Source organism: Brassica oleracea, chromosome C7, assembly GCF_000695525.1.
Source record: "Brassica oleracea var. oleracea cultivar TO1000 chromosome C7, BOL, whole genome shotgun sequence".
NCBI lineage: Eukaryota > Viridiplantae > Streptophyta > Magnoliopsida > Brassicales > Brassicaceae > Brassica > Brassica oleracea.
Window position 1 is genome coordinate 22,651,488 of NC_027754.1, and position 21,883 is coordinate 22,673,370.

The 21,883-nt window shown below is 36.1% G+C and overlaps 4 protein-coding genes across 5 annotated transcripts; 3 read left to right on the forward strand and 1 right to left on the reverse strand.

Moving 5' to 3' along the window:
* The first annotated feature begins 1,279 nt into the window (after positions 1-1,279).
* Positions 1,280-3,885, forward strand: LOC106306879 (4-coumarate--CoA ligase-like 4). 2 transcript variants are annotated; one of them, XM_013743652.1, is made up of 5 exons: positions 1,290-2,659; positions 3,023-3,168; positions 3,256-3,323; positions 3,413-3,515; positions 3,628-3,885. In XM_013743652.1, the coding sequence occupies exons 1-5, from the start codon at positions 1,462-1,464 to the stop codon at positions 3,739-3,741; spliced, it is 1,629 nt and encodes a 542-aa protein (XP_013599106.1). In that variant the 5' UTR covers positions 1,290-1,461; the 3' UTR covers positions 3,742-3,885. The 2 variants fall into 2 exon arrangements, with proteins under 2 accessions (XP_013599107.1, XP_013599106.1); XM_013743653.1 differs by lacking the exon at positions 3,628-3,885 and having other exon boundaries at positions 1,280-2,659; positions 3,256-3,285; positions 3,413-3,505.
* Positions 3,886-6,481: 2,596 nt separating this feature from the next.
* Positions 6,482-8,064, forward strand: LOC106302865. The gene is made up of 3 exons (XM_013739273.1): positions 6,482-6,939; positions 7,072-7,122; positions 7,458-8,064. The coding sequence occupies exons 1-3, from the start codon at positions 6,482-6,484 to the stop codon at positions 8,062-8,064; spliced, it is 1,116 nt and encodes a 371-aa protein (XP_013594727.1).
* Positions 8,065-10,919: 2,855 nt separating this feature from the next.
* On the forward strand, positions 10,920-14,006 carry LOC106306878 (4-coumarate--CoA ligase-like 4). Its single transcript, XM_013743651.1, is given in 6 exon segments — positions 10,920-11,125; positions 11,127-12,246; positions 13,217-13,362; positions 13,436-13,503; positions 13,593-13,695; positions 13,779-14,006. Coding segments are annotated over 6 exon segments (1,644 nt in total). The 5' UTR covers positions 10,920-11,032; the 3' UTR covers positions 13,893-14,006.
* Positions 14,007-15,130: 1,124 nt separating this feature from the next.
* LOC106305042 (auxin-responsive protein SAUR61-like) lies at positions 15,131-15,781 on the reverse strand. Its single transcript, XM_013741422.1, has one exon. It carries the CDS (start codon positions 15,684-15,686, stop codon positions 15,243-15,245), a length of 444 nt encoding a protein of 147 aa, XP_013596876.1. The 5' UTR covers positions 15,687-15,781; the 3' UTR covers positions 15,131-15,242.
* Positions 15,782-21,883: the final 6,102 nt, after the last annotated feature.

Below are 21,883 nucleotides of genomic sequence, written 5' to 3' on the forward strand. Positions count from 1 at the left end.
CAAACAAACTATTGTATTATTTGTCTTATATTCATATATATTTTATATTTTCTTAATATTTAAATATATTTTGATGATATTTAATAAATTATATTTTTTTAACACTAGTAAATTATATCTAAAACCATATTTCAATTATGTTAAAAATATTTTATATACACCAAATTATAAAATAAAAGCCAAGTGAAGGTCTCATGCAAAAATTTAGTTAAAGTATATATATATATATATATATCGTAAAATTAACTATTTTAAAATAAAATTTATTTTAATTTTTTTTTATAAATTAATCATTCTATAAATTAATAAAATATTAAAATTTCAACATTATTAATTTATAGAGTTTTTACTGTATATTATATATAGCCATGCTACAAAAGTTTTACGAGTTCAGCTTAAATGTAGTGGATAAGCCTGCATCACTCTAGAAATCTTTCCCAAATTCCACTCGAAGTCTAGAATCACTGTTCTTGAAGCTTACAAGTATCGAGATGTTAAACTCTTTCTCTCACACACACGAACCCACAAACTTTCTCTAAAACTTGCTTGTTCTCTCGTACGTCCGTCCGTATATGCTAGGACAACGACCTCACACATTAATCTAGCTCACAAGTTCCAATACTTCCTATTGTATAAAGAAGTTCATGCGGAAACCCTTCCCTTTGTCACCAAGTTCTAGCCTACCATTTCAGTCTCTCTTGCACACTATCACCAAGACCAGGGGCGGACCAACGTAAGAGAAAGTGGGTTCAGCTAACACCACAAAAATGATACAAATCAGGGTTTGTAAACTGTTTTATTATTGATAGTAGCATATTTGACTGGAAAGTGTATTAATGAACACCACAATCTGGGTTCAAGCCCCTCTATGACCTTTTCTATATTTTTAACTCCTCAAAAAAAAAAAAAAAAAAATTTGGGTTAGCTACTGGCCAAGACTTCATGAAGTGGTTTTACACACTTTCCAGGAACACCCTCATGTGCACGGCAGCTGGAACCCTCAGTTTTCCTTCAGGGCGACAAATCATTAGACCATCATTAACGTAGGGTTCTTAATACATGGTTCTTAGCAGAATATAAGAACCCGACTTTTAAATTTTTTATTTAAAAACCGACTCTTAGCATTTTCAGTTAAAAATTAAGAATCGAAATCTTATATTCTGCTAAGAGTCTCGTCCCGATGCTCTTATGCTTTCGATGGGCCATCTTATTCATTACGATCTCGCCGAGGCCCCCACAGCTAAATCCTTCTCGGGGTGCACGCTAGTGGACAGTCTAGCTAGGTAACTTTTTCAGATAATCTTATCATAATCGAATCAGCTAATGCGTTATTATCAAACAAAAGAAAACAAAAAAAACAAAGTTCACTCAGTTAAAGTTCTTCTCTACGTTACATCCTAATTATAATCAGTAGCCACACTAACATCTATCCTCGAATTGTGTTCGGAGTGAAGAAAAAAAATGGCATCTCTCATTGATTCCCGAAGCGGTTTCTGCAAATCAAACTCCACATTCTATAGCAAACGCAACCCACTGCCTCTCCCGGCGAACCCTTCCCTTGATGTCACCACTTTCATCTCCTCTCAGACTCACCGCGGCACCACCGCCTTCATCGACGCAGCCACTGGCCTCCGGTTAAGCTTCTCCGAACTCTGGACAGCCGTGGAACGCGTCGCTGACTGTCTCCACCACGATATCGGTTTACGGAGAGGCCACGTCGTCCTCATCCTCTCTCCCAACTCTATCTACATTCCCGTCGTCTCCCTCGCCGTCATGTCTCTCGGCGCCGTCGTCACCACCGCGAACACTCTCAACACCGCCGGCGAGATATCCAGACAAACCGCCGACAGCAACCCAACGCTCGCCTTCACAACCGCCGACCTGGCTCCCAAACTCGCCGGTTCCGGTATCTCCGTCGTCCTCGAGCGCGTGGGGTCCACTCGCGGAGTCAACGTCGTCGGGGCTGTGAGCGAGATGATGGAGAAGGAACCGAGTGGGCAGCGAGTCAGAGACCGAGTCAACGAGGAGGACACGGCGATGATGCTTTACTCGTCGGGCACAACGGGGCCGAGCAAAGGAGTGATCACGTCTCACCGGAACTTAACAGCCTCTGTGGCGAGGTTCGTCTCTGAGAAACGGATAGGAGGCCAGGTTTTCCTCTGCACCGTTCCCATGTTCCACACCTACGGACTACTCTGCTTCACTATGTTCACCGTAGCAGTGGGTTCCACGGTGGTGATTCTCCGGAGATTCGACCTCCACGGTATGATGGCCGCCGTTGAGAAGTACAGCGCCACGATCCTGGCTTTGGCGCCGCCGGTTGTGGTAGCTATGACTAACGAAGCGGATGTGATCAGGGCCAAGTACGATCTGAGCTCACTGAGGACGGTGAGATGCGGTGGGGCGCCGTTGAGTAAGGAGGTGACGGAGGGGTTCATGGAGAAATATCCGACGGTTGATATTTTAGCTGGATACGCTTTGACGGAATCGAACGGTGCAGGAGCTTCGATTGATACGGTGGAGGAGAGCCGGAGATACGGTTCGGTGGGGTTGTTGGCCCCCGGTGTGGAAGCGAGGATTGTGGATCCGGATACGGGTCGGGTCATGGGTGTCAACCAAACGGGCGAGCTCTGGCTCAGAGGGCCTTCTATTTCCAAAGGTAATGACGTAATGTGATGTTTTAAAGCATTAACTTTTTCATCATAATCAACTTTTGAACAACTTTTTTCATTTTGATCTTGTTTATATAACTCTTTTTTTGTATGAACAAGTATATTAATTTAATATGACTTCTAGTTTTTAGATAGTGATGAATTTTACTATATGGTTCATCTCATTGTGAATTCTTGGCTTTTGTGTATGTATCGCATATGGTTTCAAAATGGTAGATGGTAAGAGATTTAGCTAGTATATGGTTATATAGAAAATTTGTCAAGAAAACAGTTTAAATATATGTTGGAACGTTACACCAACCAAATAATTGTTATTTGGTAGTTTACTATAATTTTCTTTTTCTAACAAGGTTATTTTAAAAACGGGGAAGCTACAAATGAGACCATTAATTTGGAAGGATGGCTAAGAACTGGAGATATATGTTATATTGATGAAGATGGGTTTCTTTTTGTCGTGGACCGATTAAAAGAACTAATCAAATACAAAGGCTATCAGGTAAAAAAGTTACCTTTTATAGTATATGAATCAATAGTGTAAAATTGAAAAAGCACAGATTGTAATTGTTTGGATTTTGGCTAATAGGTGCCTCCAGCTGAACTAGAGGCTCTCTTGGTAACTCATCCAGACATTCTAGATGCTGCTGTTATTCCGTAAACCATTGATACAACTTTTTTTTTACTTTTAAAACACGACAACGTGAAGTTATTTTTATTTATTTCCTGTTTTGTCTATCACAAAGATTTCCTGATAAAGAAGCGGGACAATATCCAATGGCCTACGTGACACGAAAGCTTGAGAGCGACCTATCAGAGAAGCAAATAATTGACTTCGTGTCTAAACAGGTACCACTAAAATCGCAAAACGGCACCCATTTATATATACACTATAGTTTAGTTATACTTGGGTGGTAAATATCAAACTTCAAACGATAAATATTTATGATTTGATGAGCAGGTGGCACCGTATAAGAAGATAAGAAAAGTCGCATTTATAAACTCCATACCAAAGAATCCATCCGGCAAGACACTTCGTAAAGATCTAATCAAACTCGCCACTTCTAAAATTTGAAATGATCTATTTGCTGGATTCTCACTTCTTAGTGGTGATGGTATTATATTTTTCAATAAGAGAGAAATGTAAGAGCATATATATGTTGAACAGTTTAAAAGAAGATTCTCTTTAACTCTATATCAAAATATTCCATCTTTCCTATAGTGACAAAACTCTTGCGAACTGATCCTGCTGGATATCCCAAAGCCTTCTTAAAAACAATATATAGTTGTTGTATGCATCGTTGATGGATCAAAATTCTTGGATACCTTTTATTGAAGTATTCAAAATAACGAAACTAGGCCAAAACAATTTTGACCACATGAGATAGGTTAGTGGTTTAAATATAGGAATTGGTCTTGTTGTACTCTTAACTAGAGTTCCGGTGCAAGTAATGTTTCTGGCCATGTGTTCTGGTATTGATGTAACCTGGTTTTGGACTAAAGAAAAACTCAGACCGAAGGGGAAACTAAGACCCACATTCAAACTCTTTCTAAGAACATCTTCATTGCTAAGTGTATAAAATGGAATCTTAGATTAATTAACTTTATTATTTTAATTAAAAGTAATTAGTGAATTAAGTTTAAATGTTGAAAAGTAATCAAGGCATTTGGAGCATGATTATTGGGGGTTCTTAGGGCGGAGTTCTTACCGGAATATAAGAACCCGTCTCTTAATTTTTAACTAAAAAAGCTAAGAACCGGTTCTTAAATAAAAGTTTTAAGAGCCGGTTCTTAACTTTTTTAGTTAAAAGTTAAGAGACATGTTCTTATATTCCGCTAAGAACCTCATTCTAAGAACTCCCCAGTAATCATGCTCTAAGTTGCCAAATGCCATTAAGAGTTCTTAAGAATATCTCATGCTATTTTAAGATATATTCTAACTAATAGTGTTTGAGTATTTGATATCTGATAAAAAATGAAACAAAATTGAAATCCAAAGTAGATTATATTTTTAAAATAAAAATAAAAATACATAAAAATAGTAATAGTTACAAAAAATTAAAGTAATTAATATTATTAAGCCGCCAGCAAAATATTAAATCATATACCCTAAACCCTAAATCTTTGGATAAACCATAAACTTTTAGATAAACCCTAAACCTTTGGTTAAATCTTAAACCCTAAATCATACATTAAAACTAAATCTTAATAACACTAAACCCTAAATCCTAATCACTAAACCCTAAACCCATGGATAAACTCTGACCCCTTGGATAAATCATAAACTCTAAATCAAAAATATTAAAAATTAAACCCTAGAGTTTATGATTTACCCAAGGATTCAGAGTTTACCCAAAGGTTTAGGGTTTAGTGATTAGGATTTAGGGTTTAGTATTATTAAAATTTAGTTTTTAATGTATGAATTAGGGTTTAAGATTTTCCAACGGCTTAGGATTTATCCAAAGTTTAAGGTTTAAAATTTAGGGTTTAGAGTTTAAGATTTAGGGTATAGGGTTTAGTATTTTACTGACGGCTTAACAATATTTATTTATTTCTTTTTTTTTGTAACTATTTTTATGTATTTTTTATTTTTTATTTTAAAAATATAATCTAATTTGGAAATACAATTTTGTTTCCTTATTTAAAAGATATCAAGTATCAAATACTCAAACACTATTGGTTGGTGAATCTATAGGTTCACCCGGGGGGTGAACCCAAGAATAACTCATATTTTAATCTATGAATGGAGTTGATCTACCAACCAAAAAAACAGGAACATTTGGAATCTCTTATCATCACTCCTTTTTTTTTTTTTTCTCTTATCATCACTCCTTAAGAGTGTGCGGAGGTACACGACGGGTCCTTAGCGTTTAATCATGGGTTAGGAGGAATAGAATAATAATTGTTTGGTTAATATAAATAAGGATTGGTACGTTAATAAGGATTTTTAGGACTTGATCCTTAGGGTACGTGGCGTTTTCTGAATGGATGGAAGGGTTTACGGTTTGGTAATGAGAAAAATATTGGTCATTCTCGACTGAAGCAGAGAAAAAAAAATTGTCCCGACGAAGAAAGGCGATTCCTCTCTCGACGAAACGAAGGCGATTCCTGCGACGAAAGACGGTGATTCCCGCGACGAAAGACGGCGATTTGTCTCGACGAAAGATCGCCGTCGGCTGAACAAGGTAAATCGCACCCTTCTTTTGTAGATTAATCGATACAGATAAGTTTGCATCTTGAATCGATCTCATTTGAAATTAGGGTTCGAACACAATTTGGGGATTTGTTGCGTTTGTACTTATTATCGGTTTGAAAACGATACTGCTTTCATCGATTTGGGTTCTTCTCGTTTGAAATTAGGGTTTCAAAAAGATTTGGGGTTTTTGTGTTTGTACTTATCGATTTGAAAACGATACTGCTATCATCAATTTGGGGTTCTTATGGTTTGAAATTAGGGTTTCAAAAGGATTTGGGGCTTTTTGAGTTTGTATTTCTTGCACAGGTTTGCTAGCTACTACTCGACTATCTGTTTGAGATTTTTAGAAGCCTGTGTTTGCATTTCTACATGATAGTTTGAGTGTTTTGAGTTTGAGTGTATTGAGTTTGTGTGTTTGTTGTTTAAGGATTACAATGTCAGTTATCTGTGAGACATAAAAAAAAAAGCTTCCTAATTTGTTCTGTCGGATGAGCTGCAAGTTTATGATCATGTGTGTGTGTGTTGTTTGGATTGAATTGATAGATGATGTTCATTGATTAGCATGTGAGCTTATGTTTACCTCTGTTCTTACTTTATTATTTCTTGCAGGTTAACGAATATGGGACAAGATTATTCATACAGCCAGCCTTCCTCATCATCAGACTCGATTGACATTACTTCCCTTCTTCATGCAGAAGCTGAGTTGTATGCGGATGAAGGTCAGAGTAGCTACAATAATCCAGAACCGGTTCAGTACCCACCTCAACAAGAGGCAGATGATGGAATCCCGACGATATGCTATTGTGGTGGTGAGCCTGTTGTTGCAACATCCTCCACTCATAAAGATCCCAGCAGGAGGTACTTCACGTGCGAGAATGTGGATGATGGAGACTGTAACATATGGAAATGGTGGGATGTCGCGGTCATGGAGGAGATGAGCGACTTGCATAGACAACTTAGGCTGCTTAAGGATCAAGGCAATGCGAGTGAGCAGAAGCTGATGCTGCTAGAGAAGAGTGTGTTTGAGTTATCAAACCAGAAATCAGGAGTTAAGCTAGTGAGAGTGAGCAGTAGCCGGTGTTGTCTATTAGTTTTAATAGGTTTCGTGTTCTTGTTTCTGCGTGGTGAGTATATATCCTTGTGCTTTTATCTCATTTACCAATATTCTGCGTGGTGAGTTCGTTGACTATTTTATCTCATTTTTTTCAGGATTAGCTTCAAACGAGAGTGTCTCAAAGAAACAATGTCATTACTAACAAGGTACGCACACTAGAATTAAAGCAATTAGTCATTTAATGAAGGTGAATTGATTTCTATCGTCGTAACTCCTCGAATTTGATCGGTTATAAATGTTAGCGCGTTTAGAAAGAGTGAACTGAAGACTCTAGCTTGCTAGGATTGTACTAATTAGTCGGATTTGATTGGTGATAAATGCTAGTTCTTTGCTTCCTATCTTCCTAACTGCTCAGATTTTAATTGCTTTAATTGAAAAAAAAATGTAGATGGCTTACTTAAGGCTCTGTGTTTCTAATAGAGCGACACAACCATTCTCTAACCGTGGATAACACCACTGGTTTTGTTAACCTACTTTATAGTCAATCTCCAATTGAAATTGATTCACCCGAACTTGTTGTCGAGTCGGGTTCGAAAGAGAGGAGGAAATGGTCACTAAAAGAGGATCAAATCCTCATTGGGGCTTGGCTTAACACAAGTAAAGATTCTGTGGTCAGCAATGAGCAAAAAGCTGGTGTTTTTTGGAAGAGGATTGTACAATACTACAACGCAAGCCCTTATCTGGCTGGGACTATACCTAGAGACCTTGGGCAGTGCAAGCAGAGGTGGGCTAGGATAAATGAGCAAGTCTGCAAGTTTGTTGGGTGCTATGACGCGGCTCTTAGGGCACAGAGAAGTGGTCAAAACGATGATGATGTGATGAGAGCTGCCCAAGAGTACTTCTTCAACGATCACTCCGTCAAGTTCAGCATGGAACACGCCTGGAGGGAGCTGAGGCATGACCAGAAATGGTGCTCCACCTATGTGACTAAGGACGGTGGGAGTCAAAAGCGCAAACCAGTCCAGGCGGAGGTTGATAGACAAGCGGAAGTGGGAGAACCAGAGGAAAGACCAGTCGGGGTCAAGGCAGCTAAAGGTGTTACCAAGAAGAAGAAGAGTGGTAGAGAAGAAGAGTTGTCACAGTTATAGGGCGTGTTTGAAGTGAAAGAAAACTCGCTAGGCATAAACTGCTTGATCGTTTACTCGGGAAAAAACAGCCTCTATCTGCGATAGAGACATCTCTTAAACTCAAACTAATGTCTTAGATGTTATGATGTTAACTGTATGTTAAGTTGTTACTTTTGTGTACTTGTACATTATTAAACTTTGCTCACTCTTGTCTTTTGTGTTGTTTCAGGGTTCAGCAGTAGGTCATGTGAACGAAGTCACGGGTGCATTTAGCGTTGTGAAAGTCTTTTGTTGTTTACCTCAAGTGAATCAAGTCATGGGATTTTATCTATGTACTATAAGTAGTTGTCATGCGAATGTCTTTAGCTATGTATCTCCTTCGCTTTGCTTCCTCTTCATCAAAACTTGTATCCTCTTGTTTCATTTCATGTTCAAGTTCTTATTATGTTTTCCCGGAGCTGTAGAATATACCTACCATGATCAAGTACCGATTGTCTTTAACTACAATTACAATCTCTTTAGGTAACACTGAATTTTCTCTTTTATATACCGAGATTGTGTAGTATATACTTAGTAAACTTGTGTAGTATATACTTACTAAACTTGAGAAGTATATAATTCATTTGAGAAGCTTTGAAGTAAATCTGATTAGTAAACTTGTGAAGTATATAATAATAACTAAAATTTGGAACAAAACTTTGGAACTAAAATATAGAACTTAAATCCAAACTTTTTTTAAAAGCAAAAAACCTTAACAAAATTAAATAACTAAAATTCTTTACCAATTTTTTTTTAAGGAGGAATCCCTAAAAAATGTCATCCTCTTCATCCGATGAAGTCGAAGAAAGACTGGAGGAATTATTCGACGAAATCCTCGAAGATACATACAACGACGTAATGGAGGCCCAAACCTATAAGCAAAGGAAACGTGCTTACATAGAACGAAACCTGTTTTTGATGACATTTTCCAAGGCCGAGCTCCCAGGTTATAGTACGTGGTCAATGGACACATGTATAAGTTGACGTACTACCTCACAGACGGTATATATCCCAAATGGTCAACATTTATCCAATCTATCTCGCACCCTCAAGGTCATAAAGCAGAGTTATTTGCTAGAATTCAAGAAGCAACCCGAAAAGATGTGGAATGGGCGTTTGGAGTATTACAAGCTCGATTTGCGATTGTAAAAAACCCGGCTCTTTCAATGGACAAAGAAAAGATAGGGAAGATTATGAGAGCATGTATCATACTACACAATATGATAGTCGAAAATGAACGAGATGGATACATTCAGTTCGATATATCTGAATTTGAAGAAGGAGACGTCACTAGAAGTTCACGGGTGGATACCTACAGACCTACAAATATCGCTAATATGCTCGGCATTCGGGATGATGTTCGCGATAAGCGTTTACATCAACGTTTGAAAAATGATTTAATTGAAAATATTTGGAACAAATTTGGTGATTGTTGATTAATAAATGTTGTATCTTTATCTTTAATAATGCAATAAATAAAAAATTTAATTTCAACTTTTAAAAAAAATTATTATTTTTTTATTCCTAAGAACTCCAAATTGGAGAACACTATTGGACTAACAATTCGGATTAGGATCCTTAACTATTCAAAAAAAAAAGTTAATTAATCCTAAGGACTCCATTTGCAGTCTCACCATTGCACGTGCTCTAAAAACATTATATAATTCATTCTCGACTTCCCTCGAGTCTTTCTTTATATTATTATGGTTTAAAAATGAGAATTAGGCCAAAAAAAGCACGAACTTTGCACGAATTGCCAAAAAAAACATGAACTTTTGAGCTGACCAAAAAAACACAAAACTTTCATTGACTTTAGAATTAATTAACAATGTTTTCGTTGACTTGCCAATTTAGCACGCCGTCAGCAAATTTAACAGAAAAGTTTGACGTCGTTTATTATTGGTGTTAAGTGAAACAACGTCGTTTTACGTGATTTGAAAATAAAAAGAAGTAGACCCTTAGGAATGTTGGCGTTAAGCGAAACAACATCGTTTTCAAATGAGATGAAACGACGTTGTTTTACATGATTTGAAAATAAAAAGAATTACATCCCTGGATTTGAACTCGGGTTGATTGGGACAAATTGCAAGGTATTTTACCACTGGGCTAGTGGCACTTTCAATGGAGTTACTAACACATTAAAAGATCTTTAAAATTCCAAAAATTGAAAAAAATAAAAATATTATAAAATTAAATATCAAAAATCTTCCAAAATTTTCAATTTTTTTTTAAACAATTGCTAAAAATTGAAATTAATTATACACACATAAAAAGATACCCACATATTAAAATTAAATTAAAATGCTTAAAATAAATATTGTACCCATTATGAGTGCGATTTTAATTTTTAGCTGATAATTGTAATTTTAATTTTTTGCATTTTCTTTGAATTTTTAAATTTTTTGGAATTTAAAAAATGAAATTTTGAAATATTTTTGATTTTTTAAAGAAATTTTTTTTTTTATTTTTAATTTTAATTTCAAAATTAATTTTATAATTTTTTTTTTTAGTTTTTCAATTTTTTGGAATTTTAAAGATCTTTTAAAGTTTTTAGATAATTTTTTTATATTCAATCAGTACCAAATATTATTAAATGTGTTAGTAACTCAACTGAAAGTGTCACTAGCCCAGTGGTAAAATACCTTGTCATTTGTCCTAACAACACGAGTTCAAATCCAGGGGTGTATTTCTTTTTATTTTCAAATCATGTAAAACGACGTTGTTTCATCTCATTTGAAAACGACGTCGTTTCGCTTAACGCCAACATTTAACGTTTACTTAACACTGTCTTTAACTGTGGGTTCACTCATTTGGAGATTCGTCTGCAGATTTTTTTTGGAGATTCGTCTAAAATTCATGTTTTTTTTTGCCGAATTCTCGTTTAAAAATTGGCCGCTAAATCAATATAGCACACCGTTAGATCCTTTTTACATTCATACGCTTAAAGAAAATGGCGGATCCTTCTCCTCCCACATCTCTCATTGACTCGAGAAGTGGCTTCTGCAAAGCAAACTCGACTTTCTACACCAAACGCAAACCCATTGGGCCTCCCGGCGAATCCTTCCCTCGACGTCACAACTTTCATCTCCTCTCAGCCGCACCGCGGCACCACCGCCTTCATCGACGCCGCTACTGGCCACAGCTTAAGCTTCTCCGATCTCTGGAGAGCCGTCGATCGTGTCGCCGAGTGTCTCCACCATGACGTCGGAATACGGAGAGGCGACGTCGTCCTCATTCTCTCTCCGAACTCCATATACATCCCGATCGTCTGCCTCTCCGTCATGTCTCTCGGCGCCGTCGTCACCACCGCGAACACTCTCAACACCGCCGGTGAGATTTCGAGACAGATCGCGGACAGCAACCCGACGCTCGCCTTTACGACGGTCCAGCTGGCGTCCAAACTCCCGGTCGGTATCTCCATCGTTCTCACCGAGGAGGAGCGCGTGGAGCCGACTCGCGGAGTCGTCGGTGCTGTGTCCGAGATGATGAAGAAGGAGCCGAGAGGGAAGCGAGTGAGAGACCGAGTCCACCAGGACGACACGGCGGTGATGCTTTACTCCTCAGGCACCACAGGACCGAGCAAAGGTGTGCTCTCGTCTCACGGGAACTAGACTGCTTACGTGGCGAGAATGCTCACGGAGACGTCAGTGCACGGGACTTTCATCTGCACCGTCCCGATGTTCCACACATACGGACTACTAACATTCGCTATGGCCAGCGTAGCTATCGGTTCGACGGTGGTGATCCTCAAGAGATTCGAGCTCAACGACATGATGGCAGCGGTGGAGAAGTATAAAGCCACGACTCTGCTTTTGGTGCCGCCGGTTTTGGTGACTATGGTCAACGAAGCAGATTCTATCAAGGCCAAGTACGATCTGAGCTCACTTAAGACAGTGAGGTGTGGTGGAGCGCCGTTGAGCAAGGAGGTAACAGAGGGGTTTTTAGAGAAGTACCCAACGGTCAATATATTTCAAGCGTATGCGTTGACGGAGTCAAACGGTGGTGGAGCTTTCATTGACACGGTGGAGGACAGCCGGAGATTCGGCACGTCGGGGCCGTTAACGAGTGATGTGGAGGCGAGGATCGTGGATCCGCATACGGGTCGGTTTTTGGGAATTAACCAAACAGGCGAGCTCTGGCTTAAGGGCCCGACTATTGCAAAAGGTAAATACGCTAAGGTTAATCTTATTATACCGTATAGTTTGCTAGTGGTAGGACGATCTAATTCAATTCTAATAAGTTTATTATAGCTATTATTGTTACTAGTAGGTTTAAACGGTTAAGTATGATAGCGTTTAGACTTTTTTGTAAAACAAATTCGGAAAAAAGTTGTATTTGATTTCAAGCTTTTATGAAGTTATGGACGTTGCATGTGGGTTGGACTGAGTGTGAGTAATCAAATTTTGTATTTATTGTACATGATTTCGAAATGTCAGGTACCAAATGATTTGTATATGTCAACTGGATGTTTTGTAGAGAAATTAGTAGCAAATGAATGTGTGTAAGTTGAACAACACGACAATTGTTTTATTTTTAAGCTAGTTGGAGAAATTTTAAATTAATTAACTGATACATTTTCTGAATGCATACGACTATCCGTGTAGGTAGACGTTAACTTTATCTTCTTGATGAATGTTTGATCCAAAAAGGTGTTTATACTGGTGTTGTTTGTTGGAATCATACAATAAAGAATCTAATGATAAAGATTAGATTTTTGAAGTTTAGGAAAAATCTTCGTAGAATCAAATAAGAAAAAAGAACATCAAAAGACTTTATTGATTAAAAATTGTATTAGAAGAATGGTTTCTAGTGTAAAGTAAATCTAAGAATCCATAAACCATTTGTAAGAAGTGTTCTAGGTCTCAATGGAAAGATATGTGTCTCTTTAATTATATAAGGAAGAAGCTAGGACTTCATAGTAAAATGGATCTAGTTCATTGTCTAATAGACCTTGGGAGATGATGTAAATCCACCTCCAACAATGAAGATGTTTATTAGTATTAGAGAATAAATTAATGACAAAAGGTTATAAATCTTTGCAAAGATTATAAATATCTGAAAGAACAGAAAAATGAAAATCTTAAATCTCTCTTGGTACATATATAACAACGTGATTTTTTTTATTTCTTACAAGGTTATTTTAAAAACCAAGAAGCTACAAATGAAACCATCAACGCCGAAGGATGGCTTAAAACAGGAGATCTTTGCTATATCTATGAGGATGGATTTGTTTTCGCTGTGGACCGATTGAAAGAACTGATCAAATACAAAGGCTATCAGGTTAAAGATCTAACTTTGTTATATATTGATCAATGTTGTAAATTCTAAAAGAAAAGTTGGACGGAATAATCAGGTGCCTCCAGCTGAACTCGAATCTCTTCTAATCACTCATCCAGACATTCTCGATGCCGCCGTTATTCCGTACGTAATCTATTACAAACACTATGTTTTCCTTTGAATATTTTTTTTCCTTTTAAACATCAAGACAACATAAAGTTTTCTTCTATTAGGTTTCCGGATAAAGAAGCAGGACAATATCCAATGGCTTACGTGACAAGAAAGGTTGAGAGCAACCTCTCTGAGAAACAAGTTATTGAGTTCATCTCTAAACAGGTATATTCTGTCATCACCATCTACTTTGTAGTTGTTATTATAAAGAGTTGGTAAAAAATAATAAACGTTAATATTATGAGCAGGTGGCACCGTATAAAAAAATAAGAAAGGTCGCATTTATAAACTCCATACCAAAGACTGCATCCGGCAAAACACTTCGCAAGGATCTAATCAAACTGGCCACTTCTAAACTTTGAAATGACCTATTTGCTAGATTCTCAGCTTTACTGACTGTATTTGTTTATTTTAATAAGTGAGAAGTTTTAATAATGTGGAATAATTTAAAAGGAGATTTATAAAAATGTTGAGGCAATTTGCTAGTGGGTGTTTTCTTTTTGACTACCTTGTCATGCACTCATGATTATTTGAAACATTTACAGATAAAAGATTTGATGCAACCAACCCTACAGTACACCTTTAGGTTTAGCCATTTTGGCACATTTTACAACTTGTAACGATTAAAGGATATGTTGTATCACATTAAATTTCTATGAAATTATCCAGCCTAGTTTGGTAGAAGTTGAACCGGATTGGTTAGGTTCTTAACAGAAAAAGTAGATTTAGATATTTTGCTATGTATAAGATCAAATGATCAATTTTATCACTTGTCAAGGTCGAGTAGGACCAGTCGAATAATACTCATCTATGATCATTTTATTTCGTAATTTGCATCTGCATCTGCATCATGGAGTATGGAGTGGTTGCATCGTACCATCCACGGTCGGCCACCACATGTTTAGTCAGAATGCACTTTGCCTAAAACTGATTAGACAGAAAATCATAGTAGGTGTTTAGTTTTTTTTTTAAATAATGTATCTGGTATGTGCTATGACATGACCTTACAAGATGAATAATGGAATTGATTTCGTGTTTTACTTTTAGCTATACAAAGCTAATTTTGTTGTGCAGTGAGATCCATGAAGTAATGGGTCAAAGATTCAGAAAGTGTATAGTAAAGTGGGCTTTTACGGTTACATAATCGGTTTATGGGTCAGAACTCAGGACAAAGGTGTTTGATTCTTCTCTAGCTACAGCTTATACTATTGGTTCAGAAGGATGATCGAAAACTGGAGATTTGTGTTGCATTGACAGTGATGGATTGTCTTTGTTGTTGATGATAGATTAAAGGACCTAGTCAGATGCAATGGTTACCAGGCAGCCAAAAAAAAAACATATAAACAACTTGAGTTTGATATTTGTTAATGCATGGATCATCCGAAATTGTAAAGTTGGTGGTTTTGGTAATGGTTAAAAATTAAAATGTTTGTTAGGTTGCTCTAGCTAAACTAGAGGCAGTGTTTCTTGCTCATCAAGATATTGCTGGTGCAGCAGTAATACAGTGAGTACTGCTTTTAACATGACCCATCAATGCCTCTAGAAAAGCTGGTTAACCGATGATTAACTTCTTCTGTAGAAATCTATGTCAAAACTGAATATATTGATATTACAAAATGCAAGGCTTATATAGACACTCTGTTTCTCTATATATACATACAAACATAAAAGACTTTCGTCTGTAAAAGCGTTTCCCACAACGCATGAAAGTATTACAAAACTAGTGACTGAAGTTTGTTCAGATCATGAGCTGCGTTGCAACGAAAGAGAGGGAATATATATGAAAGCGATGAAGCTCCTTTGCAGGACATGCTCCTGGACGAGACAACATGGTTCTTCTTCTTCTTCACATCATCATCATCATCATCATCCTCATTATCACCATGACCATACATACTCCTCTTTCTCAACAACATGAGGATGTGATCCATCAAACCTCCATCGCAAGGAACCTGTAAAGGGCCACAAATGGTGGAACCAAACTCTTCCTCTGCCATCTCCAGTAAGACCTGAAAGATTGGATGTTTAAGGTAATCCAACGGCAAAACAAACCTCCTGCCTTCTCTGGTGTACACAGCGAAGTGTCCCTTCTTCCACTTCCTCCACTTTTCCACCATATCTGTTAGTCTAAGACTCTTGCAAGTTCCTCTCTTCATTGTTTTGACTTTGATCTCTCTGCGCTCTTTGAGATATTACCAATATAATACCGTTGTGTATACTGTTTGTTAGTCTGTTACTGTCTGAAACTATACCTTCCTCTCTCTCCATGTATATATACTACAAATTGGGATTAGTGTTTGTGGCCAAAAAGAAAGGTTAAGAATATGTGGAAGGAGCAAGGTAGCTGAGTGGAAGGAGTAAGGTAGCTGAGTGATTTTTTTTTATTATTTGGGTTAAAAAAAATAGAAATGTATCATGTGACCAAAGTAAATATTTTTATGTATTTATGGTCTTCCAGCATAAACAATTAAATTGTTGGCAGAAGACTGAGACAAGCCATATATTTAGGATATTTATTTATATCTTACTAGTTAAATAATAAAATAACAGATGAAACGAAAGATACCCTTATTTTATTTTATTTTTTTGGGTCAAGATTAGGCCTGGACATTTCGGATATCGGTTCGGTTCGGTTCGGGTATTTCGGGTTTCGGGTAGTTCGGATAGGGGCTAGAGGATCCATTTAGTACTTGACCTATTTTCAGTTCGGTTCGGATAGTTTCGGGTTCGGTTCGGTTCGGATAGTAAATGTAGGAACCGGAAAATATCCGGAAAAAGTTCGGTTCTCATTTGGATCCGGTTCGGGTTCGGATAGTTCGGGTAGTTCGGATAATTTGGATAAAATATTGGTTATTTAAGGTAAAATATCAAATAATTAGGATGATTTAGATAAAAAAATTGGATATTTCGTATTACTTTGCATATTTCGGATAAAACTATCCGGATAGTTTCGGATAAAACTATCCGGATAGTTTCGGATACTTTCGGGTAGTTTGGATACTTTATAATAATTTAGTTATCCTCAACTATTTTCAAATACTTCTAATAGAATTTTAAATTAAAAATATATATTTAGTGATGTTATATGTATATATAATTAATATTTTTATATATTCGGATACCCGTTCGGTTCTCGGTTCGGTTCCGGTTCGGTTCGGTTATTTCGGATACAAAAATATAAAAACCGTTCGGGTATTTGAGGGTATTGGTCCGGTTCCGGTTTCGGGTATTCCGGTTCGGTTCTTCGGTTCCGGTTATTTTGCCTAGGCCTAGTCAAGATACCCTTACAAAATTAATGGTGAATTTAGATGGAAAACATTTCAATAATGTTTCTTTTAAAATACATGGACCAAAGAATGCAATCATTTCTGAACTTACAATATACTTCTTCCGTTCCACAAAAATAAATATTTTGAAATATATTTGTTTCTTAAATGGAATTTTAATTTTTCTATGCATATTTAACAAGTAAAAAACATAAATTGTTAAATTCAAGAAGTTTTGAATAAAACTATTGGTTTAAATTTATAGGAAGGTGTTTTTACACATAAATCAAATTATTTATTGCTATACATTAATATTTTTTTATATGTGTGAATAGTTTAAAAATCAAACGTTGTGGAATATAATAATAGGCTTGTCTTGGTCAAGTAACGCAATAGTACTATAAACTTGGGTGTCTAGAATTTTGTTTGCATTTAAAACTTGGTAATAAAGAAAGTTAGATCGTATTAATTATTTAATCGGGAGTGGTAGACTACATTTACATATAATTGAGACCACAAAATATTATTTGTAAGAAGGTATAAGGAGATGTGGTGACAAGAATAGAGCATGTGAGATGTGACCGTTTAGAGCAAATTGCTGCTGCTTTTTCGCTATATTCACGTCCTCAACTTCTCTATTTCTCACTTTCTTGTGTATCCATCTCCCTTGTTTTAATTTCTTCTTGTCTTTTTCCAAGTCACAAGAGATCCTACAAGCCTTCACTTTTCAACTATGCAGCTACGAGTAGTACACCGTTATAGTTTTTATTTGGTGCATGATCTTTGTGGTCCTGATAGATGAAATTTAAACAGAAAATATCATGATGAGGTCGATGGACATGACGAGAGAATCATAAACACGCTGGCATGAACGATACAAACAATGGTGGATCCAAATTTTATGTTTACTGGAGAAAGCATAACATAATCAGCTTTGGTTGGTTATTAACAAGTTGAAAATATGGGATTCACTTGTTTATCATATTATTAACTCGCTTTTTGATGGTTATTATATTATTTATTGAATAAGTTCATGCAAAAAAAAAATACTAAGTTCATGCAAATATATAGATAAAACCATATTTCAAAGTTTTATTTTTAAAATCATTCACTGGCTAATGCAAGCTCTCGATAATATTTTTCTCATTCGTCTGCATTTCACAAGCACAATTACACATGAAACATATAACTCTTTAATTTCCAACACGTACTTTTATCTGAACAAACCCAAATTGCAGCCGAATGCTAAGTGATTGTCAGAATCTAAAAACCCTAAACCCTAAGACTGTCCGGCTGAGCCACCCTGACCTGACTCAGATCTCTAAAGCCAGTGACGCGAGCAAAACTGTCATGTTTCATCAGCTAACGCCTAACTGGGCCAGCACGGGGTGAGTTTTGTGCCTAAGTAAGACAAAAGAAGTTACAACTTCTCATAGTCTTTCTTTACATAGATAGTGGAAGAAGCATCCTTCGCTTCTTCTTCCTGGCTAATCTCACTTGCTTTGTGACCTTCAAGCAGACAAGTAGTAGCAAAGCGAAACATAACAAGACGAAAGCGAGTTGCAATCGCTGGAAGTACAAGGAAACCGCTGAAAACACTAAGAATGCTAAGATTACAAGCTCCCATATGACAAAGACTACAACATCCACCCTGCAATCAAACCACCAAATAACAGCTTATCAACCACGAAAGTATCAAACATAACTCGGGTCGGGTTATGACTTTCCGAATCAATAGCAGATTTGACCCGACCCGAATTTAGAAGCCCATAGCGTAACGAGTAAATGATGTATTACGCAAACATACATTGGGCCTTGCGAGACCATTTTAAGAAACTAGAAACTTGAGTTTTGTTGATGGAAAAGTTGCCGTGACGTGTACGGAAGTAGTTGGAGGTGGATCATTTGTGTTTTTACTCAAAAAAGATGTTTTATCTTTGGGATACAATTGTCTCTTTATCCTAAAAAAATGAGTTTTAAGAGAGTTGTATGCGATGATGTATAGTGGATTATTGTTATTTTAATCTTTATTAGATGAAAAAACATACATTCAGAAAAAAAAAGCATGGTCACTCGAGAATTTCAGTGTTTCACCATGAGTGAGGCATGAGCTACGGTTGTTAACAAAATTGATCAGTATCACCCACAAACTATGATGGTTCTACATTTAAGGGCTTATTGGTGAAATATCCATTTTTCAGTAACATTAGCTCACTAACATTGATTTTGACATAATTCAATGTCAGTCTTTTTGATCATTTTCCAGCCGATTATACCTCTTCACATAACAGGTTTTGCCAGTTACAATGCATAAAGTAAGTGACGTGGTGTTTTTCCGTAGAATATAAACACACACGTACTGATACGCAGATAAGAGGCCAACTGTATTTATTACGTGTGATAGAACATTATGAAAGAAAATAAATGGATAATAAAAGTGCGCGTTCTAAAACATATGGTAACGTAATGGAGAAACCAATTTCCGAACATTTTTATTATATATGACATAATAGTATATGTCACAATATAAAAGCCAAATAACATGGAAAGTGTAAAACCTCAGTAAACAACACAGAGGAATATATGCTACATCCTATTAATTAATCACTAAACCTTACACGGAAATATGACCCCTAATCCAATGTGAACCCCAATATTCAAATGGCAAACCTAATATGCCAAAAACTAACCCCGTTCCAATCATCACTAAACCCTACACGAAAATATAAACCCTAACCCAATTATAAAACTAAAACTTTTCCATATTAATTCACTCTCTACCCAATCTTCAAATTCAAATGGAGAACCCAATATGCCAGAAACTAACCCTTCCCCAATAATCACTATACCATACACAGAAATATAAACCCTCATCCTATGGCACCTCACATCTTTAATAAACTAAACCTACCAACTAATCACTAAACCCTACATAGAAATATAAACTCTAATCCAATGTCAACCCCAATCTTCCATAAACTAAACCCAAATTTTGAAATGCCAGTAAGATGCAATACCATTTTACATGAGGCATATATAATAGAAAATGTAAAAATGTAGTTGCAATCTAAAGATATCTTAACATATTTCTCAAATGTTGATATAATATGCCTCCATGGAAGGTGGTAATTCTTGCCCAATATCAACCCAATCGTACATAAACTAAACCTTATCAACTAATCACTAAACCCTACAAGAAAATATAAACTCTAATCCAATGTCAACCACAATCTTCCCTAAACTAAAACCAAGCCACTAATCACTAAACCCTACATGGAAATATAAACCTTAATCCAATGTCAACCCCAATCTTTCATAAACTAAACCCAAATTTCGAAATGCCAGTAATATGCATTTCCATTCTACATGAGCATATAGAATAGAAACGGTGACAAACAATATAAGACAATACATATTGTTCAAATTTTAAAATGTCTATAATTGAGGAAAATGAAGTAATGCTTACACCAAATTCAGATTGATTGTGAAAAAATGAAGATTGGCGGCATTAAAGAAAAGAGGTGGAAGAGACAACATCATATGAATATCATTCTCATTCAACATCACATTGTATTCTGTTTTATTTGATGTCATAATAAATTTTATTCCATTTACATTCAATATATTATTTCTCTTTAAAAAATCATATACACACTAATATAAAACACATACACCGATACAAAACTAATATCAAGAGAACATGAAATAACAACGAACAAGATTGAACCCTCTAATGCATTCTTGATCATCTCAAACCAGTGGAGGTTGAAATAGTGGTTAATCCGTCTTTCCAGTGGGTTCAAAACATGTCTTAAATAATCTACTACGAAGGCTTAATTCGTCCATGCCAAACCTAAAGAACAAAGTAAGAGGAAAACATGGTTATGACAAAGTAATTCATTCTATTTTATATATAAATTAACCTTTTATATTTCAAACAGTACGATTGTTGATAAAAAAACAGTACGATTGTTGATAAAAAACAGCACATACGTTACAGATCATTCAATTCTATCTCAAGTAGAATAGGTTGTCAATTGATTTCATCTCAAATAGAATAGTTTGAACATATAGTTTTCCTATTCCATCTCAAATATAAATAGGCGTAAGAGATCTCACGCATACAAGTTGTATTACAGATGCTATTCCATATAACAAATTATATTACTATACTACTTACTATGTATTTTTCCTAAAATTCAAAATCAAGAACAATCGGGGAAACCAAAACCCTAAATCAATTGGCGAATTTCGGCGCAAAAATCAGATCCGACATGCAATGGTAACGAGGTTGTAGATTTACCAATTATAGTACCTTAATTCCGAAAATATCCCAAAGAGAAAAGAAAAATAACAACATATGAAGAAATTCGAAGGTAAACACCCGATAACTTACTGTAGTTCCAGAGATCTGAGAAGAATCGACGATGTGAAGTGGAATAGGAACGGTCTCATACTACTCGTCACTGACACTTTAACGCCGTTGTGTGACCGACGATTTCAGACGAGAAGAAGAGGACGCGCTTGCAAAGAATGAAGAAGAAGTCAACAATTCAATGTTAATCCGGTGGAGGTGACGATGTGGAGCGAAGCGGTGCCGGAGAACATTTAAAGGTTACGAAGTTAGCAAGGAATAAAAAGGAAAGATGTGAAGTTAGTAAAGCCACGTTTTACTTTTTAGATATAATAATAATTAAGAATAATATTTATTTTTGTTTCAGGTTTCACCGGTTGCAAGAATGGGCAATATAGTATTAATTTATAAAGTTAACACCGTGTATAGAAATGTTAGGGTAAATGGTTATGCAATGAATTATACGTTTTTGTTTGGTTATACAGCCCAATTTCCCTACATTTAATGTGTACACTTTTGTTTGTGTGTTTTCTCGGCTTCATTACATGTTGAATTCAGATAGAGAATAATCACAAAATATTTTATATTTTGGAAAATATTAAAACTATATATATATTCACGTCAATATGTTGAATCACTTTTTATATATACCCATGAGTAGATTTTGATCCATCTATATTATTAAAAGAGAACTACCCATTTGAAAATGTTCTTACTTCATTAATTAAACTCC

Coding starts and splice junctions, on each gene's coding strand:
- LOC106306879 (XM_013743652.1), top strand. CDS start 1,462: ATGGCATCTCTCATTGATTCCCGAAGCGGTTTCTGCAAATCAAACTCC. Junction 3,169..3,255: donor TCAAATACAAAGGCTATCAG/GTAAAAAAGTTA, acceptor TTTGGCTAATAG/GTGCCTCCAGCTGAACTAGA. Junction 3,516..3,627: donor TTGACTTCGTGTCTAAACAG/GTACCACTAAAA, acceptor TTTGATGAGCAG/GTGGCACCGTATAAGAAGAT.
- LOC106302865 (XM_013739273.1), top strand. CDS start 6,482: ATGGGACAAGATTATTCATACAGCCAGCCTTCCTCATCATCAGACTCG. Junction 6,940..7,071: donor GTGAGAGTGAGCAGTAGCCG/GTGTTGTCTATT, acceptor CATTTTTTTCAG/GATTAGCTTCAAACGAGAGT. Junction 7,123..7,457: donor ACAATGTCATTACTAACAAG/GTACGCACACTA, acceptor CCTACTTTATAG/TCAATCTCCAATTGAAATTG.
- LOC106305042 (XM_013741422.1), bottom strand. CDS start 15,686: ATGAAGAGAGGAACTTGCAAGAGTCTTAGACTAACAGATATGGTGGAA.